This window comes from Ranitomeya variabilis, chromosome 2 (genome assembly GCF_051348905.1).
Source record: "Ranitomeya variabilis isolate aRanVar5 chromosome 2, aRanVar5.hap1, whole genome shotgun sequence".
Classification (NCBI taxonomy): Eukaryota; Metazoa; Chordata; class Amphibia; order Anura; family Dendrobatidae; genus Ranitomeya; species Ranitomeya variabilis.
The window spans coordinates 637474190-637487468 of NC_135233.1; the positions used below are offsets into that span (position 1 = coordinate 637474190).

The 13279-nt window shown below is 47.0% G+C and overlaps 1 protein-coding gene across 1 annotated transcript in view; it reads left to right on the forward strand.

Annotated features, from left to right (window-relative positions):
- The window catches only part of FMN2 (formin 2), a 450026-nt gene that overhangs the window by 196261 nt on the left and 240486 nt on the right, over positions 1 to 13279 (forward strand). Inside the window, exon 8 of the mRNA XM_077289102.1 lies at positions 13182 to 13243. Within this exon, the coding sequence (XP_077145217.1) occupies positions 13182 to 13243 (62 nt within the window). The remainder of the gene's footprint in view (positions 1 to 13181; positions 13244 to 13279) is intronic.

Below are 13279 nucleotides of genomic sequence, written 5' to 3' on the forward strand. Positions count from 1 at the left end.
TGTTTGACACGCAGCAGCGATCTGGATCCCGCTGTGATATCGCTGGTCGGAGCTAGAAGTCCAGAACTTTATTTGGTCGTCAGATCGGCGTGTATCGTCATGTTTGACAGCAAAAGCAACGACGCCAGCAATGTTTGACATGGAGCTAACAACCAGCGGAATGAGAAGTGAGTCACCGTTACGTCACTGGATCGCTCCTGCATCGTTCTGGAGCTGCTGTGTTTGACGTCTGTACAGCGACCAAAACAGCGACGCTCCAGCGATCGGCTCGTTGTCTATATCGCTGCAGCGTCGCTGAGTGTGACGGTACCTTTATGTAAACCTTAGGCCACACAGTAGATTGCTAGAGGTAAATGTAAAGCAATCATCTTATCAATCCATTGTTCTACTAGCCTAGGCCTATTGTATGGATGGAGATAGTAGACCCAGGGGAGCCATCACCACAGGGGGTCTCATATACAATCTCAGGTGATGGAATGTGCTTTGTTCTGTGAGCTAAAGAAAAATGTTTAACCCCCTACCCGACCTTTGACGCCACGTAGACGTCATGAAAGTCGGTGCCAATGCGACCCATGACGCCTATGTGGCGTCATGGAATGATCGCGTCCCTGCAGATCGGGTGAAAGGGTTAACTCCTATTTTACCCGATCTGCAAGGAGAGGGGGAGTGGTACTTCAGCCCAGGGGGGGTGGCTTCACCCCCCCGTGGCTACGATCGCTCTGATTGGCTGTTGAAAGTGAAACTGCCAATCAGAGCGATTTGTAATATTTCACCTAAAAAACTGGTGAAATATTACAATCCAGCCATGGCCGATGCTGCAATATCATCGGCCATGGCTGGAAATACTGAAGTGACCCCCCCCCCCCCCACCGATCGCCCCCCCAAGCCACCGATCTGTCCCGTAGTCCCCTCCGTCCTGTGCTCCGCTCCCCGTCCTCCTGTCTGCTCCCCCCGTGCTCCTATGTCACCCCCCCGTGCTCCGACGCCCCCCCTGTACCCCGATCTCCCCCCCTTATACTTACCGAGGCTCCCGGTGTCGGTCCGTCTTCTCCATGGGCACCGCCATCTTCCAAAATGGCGGGTGCATACTCAGTGCGCCCGCCGAATCTGCCGGCCGGCAGATTCATTACAAGTACATTTTGATCGCTGTGGTAGGTTCTATCACAGCGATCAAAATAAAAAAAATGATAAATATACCCCCCCTTTATCACCCCCATAGGTAGGGACAATAATAAAATAAAGAAAATATTTTTTTTTCTTTTTCCACTAGGGTTAGGGTTAGAACTAGGGTTAGAACTAGGGGTAGGGTTAGGGTTAGGGTTACGGGTAGGGTTAGGGTTATGGCATGTGCACACAGTGCGGATTTGGCTGCGGATCCGCAGCGGATTCGTCGCAGTTTTCCATCAGGTTTACAGTACCATGTACACCTATGGAAAACCAAATCCGCTGTGCCCATGGTGCGGAAAATTCCGTGCAGAAACGCTGCGTTGTATTTTCCGCAGCATGTCAATTCTTTGTGCGGATTCCGCAGCGTTTTACACCTGTTCCTCAATAGGAATCCGCAGGTGAAATCCGCACAAAAAAACACTGGAAATCTGCTGTAAATCCGCAGGTAAAACGCAGTGCCTTTTACCTGCAGATTTTTCAAAAATCGTGCGGAAAAATCTCACACGAATCCGCAACGTGGGCACATAGCCTTAGGGTTAGGGTTGGAATTAGAGTTAGGGTTGGAATTAGGGCTAGGGTTGGAAATAGGGTAAGATTAGGCTTGTGGTTAGGGTTACGGATAGGGTTAGGGGTGTGTTGGGGTTACAGTTGTGGTTAGGGTTTGGATTAGGGTTAGGGTTGGAATTAGGGTTACGGGTGTGTTGGGGTTAGGGTTGTGGTTAGGGGTGTGTTGGGGTTAGGGTTGTGATTAGGGTTATGGCTACAGTTGGGATTAGGATTAGGGGTGTGTTGGGGTTAGTGTTGAAGTTAGAATTGAGGGGTTTCCACTGTTTAGGCACATCAGGAGTCTCCAAACGCAACATGGCGCCACCATTGATTCCAGCCAATCTTGCGTTCAAAAAGTCAAATGGTGCTCCCTCCCTTCCAAGCCCCGACGTGCGCCCAAACAGTGGTTTACCCCCACATTTGGGGCACCAGCGTACTCAGGACAAACTGGGCAACAACTGTTGGGGTCCAAATTATCCTGTTACCCTTGCAAAAATAAAAAATTACTTGCTAAAACATAATTTTTGAGGAAAGAACAATTATTTTTTATTTTCACGGCTCTGCGTTATAAACTTCTGTGAAGCACTTGGGGGTTGAAAGTGCTCACCACACATCTAGATAAGTTCCTTCAGGGGTCTAGTTTCCAAAATGGTGTCACTTGTGGGGTGTTTCTACTGTTTAGGCACATCAGGGGCTCTGCAAATGCAATGTGACGCCCGCAGACCATTCCATCAAAGTCTGCATTTCAAATGTCACTACTTCCCTTCCGAGCCCTGACGTGTGCCCAAACAGTGGTTTACCCCCACATATGGGGTATCAGCGTACTCAGGAGAAACTGGACAACAACTTTTGGGGTCCAATTTCTCCTGTTACCCTTGCAAAAATAAAAAATTCTGGGCTAAAAAAATATTTTTGAGGAAAGGAAACACATTTATTATTTTCATGGCTCTGCATTATAAACTTCTGTGAAGCACTTGGGGGTTCAAAGTGCTCACCACACATCTAGATAAGTTCCCTTGGGGGTCTAGTTTCCAAAATGGAGTCACTTGTGGGGAGGTCCTACTGTTTAGGCACATCAGGGGCTCTGCAAACGCAACCTGACGCCCGCAGAGCATTCCATCAAAGTCTGCATTTCAAAACGTCACTACTTCCCTTCCGAACCCCGACGTGTGCCAAAACAGTTGTTTACCCCCACATATGGGGTATCAGCGTACTCAGGAGAAACTGGACAACAACTTTTGGGGTCCAATTTCTCCTGTTACCTTTGGGAAAATAAAAAATTGTGGGCTAAAAATCATTTTTGAGAAAAGAAAAATTATTTTTTATTTTCATGGCTCTGCGTTATAAACTTCTGTGAAGCACTTGGGGGTTCAAAGTGCTCACCACACATCTAGATTAGTTTCTTGGGAGGTCTAGTTTCCAAAATTGGGTCACTTGTGCGGGAGCTCCAATGTTTAGGCACACAGGGGCTCTCCAAACGCGACATGGTGTCCGCTAATGATTGGAGCTAATTTTCCATTCAAAAAGCCAAATGGCATGCCTTCCCTTCCGAGCCCTGCCGTGCGCCCAAACAGTGGTTTACCCCCACACATGGGGTATCATCGTACTCAGGACAAACTGGACAACAACATTTGGGGTCCAATTTCTCCTATTACCCTTGGGAAAATAAAAAATTCTGGGCTAAAAATCATTTTTGAGGAAAGAAATATTATTTTTTATTTTCACGGCTCTGCGTTATAAACTTCTGTGAAGCACCTGGGGTTATAAGTGCTCACTATGCATCTACATAAGTTCCTTGGGGGGTCTAGTTTCCAAAATGGGGTCACTTGTAGGGGAGCTCCAATGTTTAGGCACACAGGGGCTCTCCAAACGCGACATGGTGTCCGCTAACGATTGGAGCTAATTTTCCATTCAAAAAGTCAAATGGCACGCCTCCCCTTCCGAGCCTTGCCGTGCACCCAAACAGTGGTTTACCCCCACATATGAGGTATCGGCGTACTCAGGAGAAATTGCCCAACAAATTTTAGGATCCATTTTATCCTGTTGCCCATGTGAAAATGAAAAAATTAAGGCTAAAAGAAATTTTGTGTGAAAAAAAAGTAATTTTTCATTTTTACGGATCAATTTGTTAAGCACCTGGGGGTTTAAAGTGCTCACTATGCTTCTAGATAAGTTCCTTGGGGGGTCTAGTTTCCAAAATGGGCTCACTTGTGGGGGAGCTCTAATGTTTAGGCACACGGGGGCTCTCCAAATGCGACATGGTGTCCGCTAAAGATTGAAGCCAATTTTTCATTGAAAAAGTCAAGTGGCGCTCCTTCCCTTCCGAGCCCTGCCGTGCGCCCAAACAGTGGTTTACCCCCACATATGAGGTATCAGCGTACTCAGGACAAATTGGACAACAACGTTCGTGGTCCAGTTTCTCCTTTTACCCTTGGGAAAATAAAAATTTTTTCACTAAAAGATCATTTTTGTGACTAAAAAGTTAAATGTTCATTTTTTACTTCCATGTTGCTTCTGCTGCTGTGAAACACCTGAAGGGTTAATAAACTTTTTGAATGTGGTTTTGAGCACCTTGAGGGGTGCAGTTTTTAGAATGGTGTCACTTTTGGGTATTTTCAGCCTTATAGAACCCTCAAACTGACTTCAAATGTGAGGTGGTGCCTAAAAAAATGGTTTTGTAAATTTTGTTGTAAAAATGAGAAATCACTGGTCAAATTTTAACCCTTATAACTTCCTAGCAAAAAAAAAATTTGTTTCCAAAATTGTGCTGATGTAAAGTAGACATGTGGGAAATGTTATTTAGTAACTATTTTGTGTCACATAACTCTCTGGTTTAACAGAATAAAAATTCAAAATGTGAAAATTGCGAAATTTTCTAAATTTTTGCCAAATTTCCGTTTTTTCCACAAATAAACTCAGAAATTATCGACCTAAATTTACCACTAACATGAAGCCCAATATGTCACGAAAAAAAAAATCTCAGAATCGCTAGGATCCGTTGAAGCGTTCCTGAGTTATTACCTCATAAAGGGACACTGGTCAGAATTGCAAAAAACGGCAAGGTCATTAAGGCCAAAATAGGCTGGGTCATGAAGGGGTTAAGGGGGAGGGAGAAAAAAGGCACATTGGTTGAATCAGGCAGTTGTTGGAGTGACATCGATGGGAGAGGATCCAAGCTGAAATGGATGAATGATCTATGGATTTCGGGAGATTGATTGTTGGCTGGAGACAGGGCCGTATTTAGAGTTTCTGCTGCCCAAGGCACTTTTCGTGCTGCCTCCCCCATTGGCGAGTATGACTAATGCAGACACTATCGGCAGTGACTTAGGCTACTTTCACATCAGCGATTTTTGACATTTGCGGCAGATCCGGCAGTTTTTCCGCATCCGTAACGGATCACTTATGGCAACACTGTGTTCGGCCTCATTCATTCCCTATGGGACTTGCGGTTTTGTTGCGATCCGGCAAATGCGGTACTTGCAGCAACAGGAAAAAAAAATGATGCTAGCAGTGTTTTTTTTTTGTCTCGCCTCAAGTGCCGCACATGTCCACAAGTCCCATAGGGAATGAATGAGGCCGAACGCAGAGTTGCCGGCCCGTAAGTGATATGTTACGCGACAGATGCGGAAAAACTGCAGTGTCTGCCTGACACCCACCCCCCGCAGCAGCCAAGACTGAGGTGGGTGGGTGGGTGGGGCCAGGGGTAAACCTAGCCTCTATGCTGCCTGAGGCGAACTGCAAAATGGCGCCCGCTCCCCCATAGTAAAATCAGTATAAATAAATCTGGTTTACTCTTTACTTACATTCAATTTACATTACATTTACTCTTTACATGCATTCAGTAGTTTGAAGTCACATAGAGTGCAGAAATATGTCTACAGCCCTGAACACCCCTTTAATTGCTACGTACTGTAGATCTGTATCCAGATGTACGATAAATAATAATGATTGCAGGGGCCTTCACCATTTGACCCCCACTAATCACAGGCTGCAGTGGTCGTACTATTATGTACAGCAAATGACTGAGGTCAGTGATTGGCTGCAGCGGTCATGTAAATAATGCACAGGTCGACATCACTTTTGGTACCAGAGGGGAACACCGACACGAATGAGAATCACTAAATAATGTAATAGGGGGTTTTCAATTTTATTTTTTAAGACCATCCCTTACTCTTTTGAAAATTTGGCAAAATAAGAGAAAATTAAAGCCCACAACTGTCAGGTGACTGGCACAGGCCCCCCTTCAGAGAAGCGTCTAAGGCTATGTGCACACATTGCGGATCCGCCGCTGTGGGTCCGCAGCGGTTTCCCATGCGTTTACAGTACAATGTAAACCTATGGAAAACGGAATCCGCAGTGCACATGCTGCGGAAAAATCGTGCGGAAACGCTGCGGTTTACATTCCGCAGCGTGTCAATTCTCTGTGCGGTTTCTGCAGCGGTTTCCACCTGCTCCATAATGGGAATCTGCAGGTGTAAAACTGCAGGTGAAATCCGCACAAAATACGCAAAAAAAAAAAAAACACACAGTAAAGCCGCGGTAAAACGCAGTGCCTTACCTGCGGATTTCTGAAATCCTCTGCGGAAAAATCCGCAGCCCTCAAAAATACGTGTGCACATAGCCTCACAGTCACCTGACCGCTGCAGCTAATCACAGGTTTTATCTGTTCTGTGACATCCAGATGGTGCAGTCATCACTTCCAGAACCGCTGTCGACCACCAGAGAGGTCTGTGGCTGAATTCCCGGGGGTGACAGGAGAGCAATATCTCTCTGTGTAGGATTTATTTTAAATAAACTAGTATGTATATACTGTATATTTCCCCATCTCAGACAACCCCTTTAATGCCAGGCAGGATACAATACAAACATAACACATCCTCTTCTATTTACCTTCATGGTCACACAGTCTCCTGCTGCCTGTGGCTCCTGTGCTTACCTGGTGTATATCAAAGAGGGCACACAGCAGGCAGCCAGGGGGGACTGGTACCATTGTCATATTAAGGAAGCAATTTATGACGTGGGATTTACCCTGCTGGCATCACTGCTATATTCTAGTGACAGTGACAAGCGCATAATACCCGGGGCATAGAAGAATAGATGGGGGCACGAGAGAACAGAGGGGGGGCACGAGAGAATTACAGTGACGGTTGCGCACTCTAATTGTGAATATAGGGGAACCTCAGAATATGACCTCGCTGTTATTGAAAATAAATCTATATACAAAAACGAACACTGATTTTACCGCCATATTGTGACAATATGCAACTCTGATGGTCGCAATACTCTGAGTGCCCCTGTAACAATACAATAATGCTGAAGTGCCCACTTTACATTTAATAATGTCCCCTAAGTCCCTCATGTACTGCTCCATTATACACAGTATGGTGAGCTCAAAGCTTCCGTATACACTGTATGAGGCCCCCACAGCTCCCCTATACAAAGTATGATGATTCTATAACTCCCCTATACACCGTATGATGTTCCCACTGCTTCCCTATTTACACAGTATAATGCTGACAGATCTCCACTATAGAAAGTATAATGCCCCCCAGAGCTCCCCTATATAAAGTGTAATGGGCCAACAGCTCCCATATGCACAATATGCCTTCACAGTTCCCTATACACAGTATGGTGGGTCCACAGCTCCCTTATAAACAGTATGATGTCCCTCACAGTTCTCCTGTACACAGTATGATGTGGCTACAGCTTCCTTATACACAGTATGATGTGGCTACAGCTTCCTTATACACAGTATGATGGGGCCACAGCTTCCTTATACACAGTATGATGGGGTCACAGCTCCTCTATATACAGTATGGGGCCACAGCTCCTCTATATACAGTATGATGGGCCCACAGCTCCCTTATACACAGTATGATGGGCCCACAGCTCCCTTATACACAGTATGATGGGCCCACAGCTCCCATATACACAGTATGATGGACCCGCAGCTCCCTTATACACAGTATGATGGGCCCGCAGCTCCCTTATACACAGTATGATGGACCCACAGCTCCCTTATACACAGTATGATGAACACACAGCTCCTCTATATACAGTATGATGGGCCCACAGCTCCTCTATACACGGTATGATGGGCCCGCAGGTCCCTTATACACAGTATGATGGGCCCGCAGGTCCCTTATACACAGTATGATGGGCCCGCAGCTCCCTTATACACAGTATGATGGGCCTGCAGCTCCCTTATACACAGTATGATAGGCCCGCAGCTCCCTTATACACAGTATGATGGGCCCACAGCTCCCTTATACACAGTATGATGGGCCCACAGCTCCCTTATACACAGTATGAGCGGCCCACAGCTCCCTTATACACAGTATGAGCCCACAGCTCCCTTATCACAGTATGATGAGCCCACAGCTCCCTTACCACAGTATGATGGGCCCGCAGCTCCCTTATCACAGTATGATGAGCCCACAGCTCCCTTATACACAGTATGATGGGCCCGCAGCTCCCTTATACACAGTATGATGGGCCCACAGCTCCCTTATACACAGTATGATGGGCCCGCAGCTCCCTTATACACAGTATGAGCCCACAGCTCCCTTATACACAGTATGATGGGCCCGCAGCTCCCTTATACACAGTATGATGGGCCTGCAGCTCCCTTATTCACAGTATGATGAGCCCACAGCTCCCTTACCACAGTATGATGGGCCCGCAGCTTCCTTATACACAGTATGATGGGCCCGCAGCTCACTTATACACAGTATGATGGGCCTGCAGCTCCCTTATTCACAGTATGATGAGCCCACAGCTCCCTTACCACAGTATGATGGGCCCGCAGCTTCCTTATACACAGTATGATGGGCCCGCAGCTCTCTGTCATGATTTGGCAGTCTGCAGTCACATAAAGTGACTGCAGACATTTATTCCAAACCTTTATCAACTTTATAGTATTAAATTGCTTATTATTAAATTATTAAAGCACCACTCTAGCAGGGTTTTTTCCACCGTTGGAGTGGTGCTTTAAGCGCAGGTCCCCATTCCCAGTCATTTACTCATCCTCCGGTGTATTCACTATTTTGTGGCACTACTGCAGTCCCACAGCTCAAACTTGTGAGCGCAGCTTCTGACAGGCCAGAAGTGAGAAGCTATGTCACAAGCGCTCAATGTAAGACTATGAGGCTATGTGCACACGTTGCGGATTCGTATGCGCATTTTTCCCGCACAGTTTTTGAAAAATCCACAGGTAAAATGTGCTGCGTTTTACATGCGTATTTACCGCGGATTTCCTGCTTTTTTGTGAGGATTTCGCCTGTGTTTTTACACCTGCGGATTCCTATACAGGAGCAGGTGTAAAATGCTGCGGAATCCGCACAAAGAATTGACATACTGCAGAAAATACAAAGCAGCGTTTCCGTGTGGTATTTTCAACACCATGGGCACTGCGGATTTGGTTTTCCATAGGTTTACATGGTACTGTACACCACATGGAAAACTGCTACGAATCCGCAGCCAAATCCGCACCGTGTGCACACAGCCTGAGAGTGAGGAAGAGGCCAGAACGAGGCTCCCATAGACTTACACTGATGACCTCTGCGCCGCTTCATGAAACACTGGAGCCTCGGACAGGCCACAAACTGCAGGAGACGGAGCCGAGCGGAGACTAAAACAGATGAAGACGCCAGAAGGCAAGTATCAGACAGGGAGCAGGGGACGGGGATTGTCAGCTCCGCTCCAGCAATGAAATAAAAAATAATGCTGGAGTGGTGCTGTAAATGTGATGCAGCTCTCGGTTACTGTATGGGGGCTCCTTATACTAATACCCATAAAAGACCCAGGTGGTACGCATCAAAAGCCCCCGACCCCCATCTCCAGCCTCCCCAGACAGCAAATATTACATGATGGATCACATAATATCAGAACAAAACATTATAATATTCAGCCCCAATACCCCATCATCTCACATCCACCCCTCGGTGCCCTGTCCCACTTCACCCACCTTCAGCCCCCACAACACCCCCATGGTCTCACATTTACCCCCCAGTGCCCTGCCTCCCCTCCCCCACTTCAGTACCCAATACCCCCATCATCTTTCATTCACCCCATCAGTACCGTGTCCCCCTCACCCACTTTCAGCGCCCACAACACCCCCATAGTCTCACATTCACCCCCCAGTGCCCTGTCTCCCTCCCAATACCCCCATGCTCTCACATCCACCCCCTCAGTACCCTGTCCCCCAGGTACGGACTGGGGCTGAAATTCAGCCCTGGCATTTGAAATCACACAGGCCCATTCGGTCCCCATCCCCAAGCACCAGATGAGATATATTAGTAAGATTACCCTGGGTGAAGGAAGCAAGATCTACTACAAGACCAATATTTCTAATGTTCCCTATGACGTGCTGGCACTTTGTGCTTTGTCACACCTCTTAACAGTATGTGTGTCTTGAGAACACCTATTCTGTTAACAAAATAGCAGACAATGTGGCCCACGACCAGACAGGCCTTTCTGGCATTTGCCAGAATTGCCCAATGGCCAGTCCGGCCCTGCTGTCCCCCCCTCACCCACTTTCAGCCCCCACAATACCCCAATGGTCTCACATTCACATCACAGTGACATACCTGAATTTAATAAGCCTAAAATGTTCCATCCCCACTTACTGATAACGTTTGCAGACAGGACCAGGAAGTGTCTTGGTGAAATGCAACATGTGGGCACTAGGACCCAGCGTGCCTGAGCCAATCCCAGTGCACAGAGGGAAGAACTGCAGCACCAGCCAGGGAAAAGCTTCATGATCAGGTCAGAAGGGGCGAAACCATTCACTGCAGGAGGGAGACTGCAGCCGCCACTGTGCTAGCAGCCTGCAGAGTCTCCGTCAGATGGGAGCAGAGCAGACATCATACTGCTCTGCTCCTATGCGGTGTTCTGCCTCCTCACAGAAGTGGCCCTGGCTCCCGGTGGGCCCCTTTAAGCGACAGGGCCCGGGCGATGGCCCCCTCCAGTCGCTACGCTACTGTGTAGCAGGCAAGCAGCCACAGTCCCCGCCCACAGGCTGTGCTTAGTTCGTTCAAGTAGCTCGTCTCCCTGGCTGCCTGGGCTGCTCACCCCTTCCCCATCCTGGCCCTCAGTACTTAACTTACAACCGGACAAGTTTGTGTGAGGAGGCAGCACCGCGCCCGGCATCCCCGCCGCCTCCTGCTGGTGACACAGCCTCATGCTTATGGCCAGTACCCGGCACATCTGATCTGACTGCAGGGGGAGGCGCTGCGCTGCCGCCCCCTGTTTTGAGGGACTGGATGCCGCTAGAGGCGAAGTGCTCAACTCACCTCATTATAGCGGCGCCCCTGGGTGGGGCGACCCCGGACTTTCAAAAAAAAAAAATATATATTTTTTTTCTTAAACTTGCTCAGGTGCCGCCCCCTGCATTGTCCCCGCCCTAGGCACGTGCCCTCGAGTGCCTAGTGGCAAATACGGCCCTGGCTGGAGGGATATCCATGAGCTATGGTCGTGATATCTCATCTGGAGGAACATAGGCTGTGACTGCACACTATATCGGCTGGAGATACCAAAGGCTGTGGGCCAACCAAAAGTTGGGAGACAGTGGGTATCGCCTGATATGGGGCCAGTGGAACTACCAAACTTGTGGACTGAGGACATTGTATGTTGGCCATCTACATGGATTTGTTGTACAACCATGGATGTATGGAATAAACATAGTTGCATCGTTGACCTGCCTAGGTGATTATAACCCACAACAACATCAGATCCTCACAGGACACTACACAAAAACTACCTGACAGATTCCCTTTAATAATGTAATTTGCAAAGTGTCATGACTTTCCATGCTGGACACAATTATTAAATTAAAAAATTAAAGATTAGTTTCTCTTTAATTATTGACCTTTAGCTTTTAAGTATCGGTATGCTTATTCTCAAACCTTTTTGCAACTATCAAAAGGCTTTGCTTTCTTATTGTTGATAAAATGTGTTGTGTCATTTTCTGGTTTGTAAAATGTTAACATTTTCAAAGTGAATTTGAAAAAGAAAACTACAAAATCTTTAAATAGTAACCATTGTTTTTATTTTTAATTTCATAAATGAATAGAATACAAGAGAATCAGCAACTTTGTTTTACCATATCAAAAGTATCAAAGAAATTTGCTTCTTTTTCCTCACGGACTGATCGCACTTTCAATTCATGTATAATATGTGTATTCAGTGAAAACAGATTTTCACAGCACTGAGATAGGTAACAGATGGAGTTTTGAAAAGTCTATGGACCGTGGCAGAGATGCTAGAGGTGCAGACACAGGCATTCTGCTGAAAGTACATATGACATGACAGGAAAGCCCCCGTCTCACATAGCGAGATCGCTAGCGAGATCGCTGCTGAGTCACAAGTTTTGTGACGCAACAGCGACCTCAGTAGCGATCTCGCTATGTGTGACACGTACCAGCGATCAGGCCCCTGCTGCGAGATCGCTGGTCGTGTCGGAATGGCCTGGACCTTTTTTTGGTCGTTGAGGTCCCGCTGACATCGCTGAATCGGTGTGTGTGACACCGATCCAGCGATGTCTTCACTGGTAACCAGGGTAAACATCGGGTTACTAAGCGCAGGGCCGCGCTTAGTAACCCGATGTTTACCCTGGTTACCAGCGTAAATGTAAAAAAAAACAAACAGTACATACTCACCATCTGATGTCCGTCAGGTCCCTTGCCGTCTGCTTCCTGCTCTGACTGTCTGCCGGCCGTACAGTGAGAGCAGAGTGCAGCAGTGACGTCACCGCTGCGCTCTGCTCTCACTGTACGGCGGCACTCAGAGCAGGAAGCAGACGGCAAGGGACCTGACGGACACCGAAAGGCGAGTATGTAGTGTTTGTTTTTTTTTGGTAACCAGGGTAAACATCGGGTTACTAAGCGCGGCCCTGCGCTTAGTAACCCGATGTTTACCCTGGTTACCCGGGTGCTGCAGGGGGACTTCGGCATCGTTGAAGACAGTTTCAACGATGCCGAAGTCGTTCCCCTGATCGTTGGTCGCTGGAGAGAGCTGTCTGTGTGACACCTCCCCAGCGACCACACAACGACTTACCAACGATCACGGCCAGGTCGTATCGCTGGTCGTGATCGTTGGTAAATCGCTATGTGAGACGGGGCCTTTAGAGTTCCTTATAGAACCTCATGAGCAGCAACTGCCATCTCCTATCTCAGTAATGGGAAAGTCTGTATTCACTGAAGGCACATTTTACCCCTGAACAGAGAAATTTGAAAATATTATGATCTGTCAAGGAGGAGAAAGAAGCGGATTTATTTAATATGATATATTAGAAAGTTTCTTGTTTTCAAGTACATTTTCGCATTCATGCTTTAAATTGCAATATATAATAGGTTTTGAAATGTATTATTACAACTAAATATTTCCTTTTAACCAACGTTTAATAACTGTTTAAAAACCTTTGCAATGCAGAAACAATGACATTTAATCTTTTATTTTTATTTATTTAGCTGTTTTGAAAATGGACTATTCGGTGGTTGATTTAGAAACTCTTCAAGCTTTATATGAAAATGTAAGTATAGTTTGCAAACCCATGTGAATAGAAGCA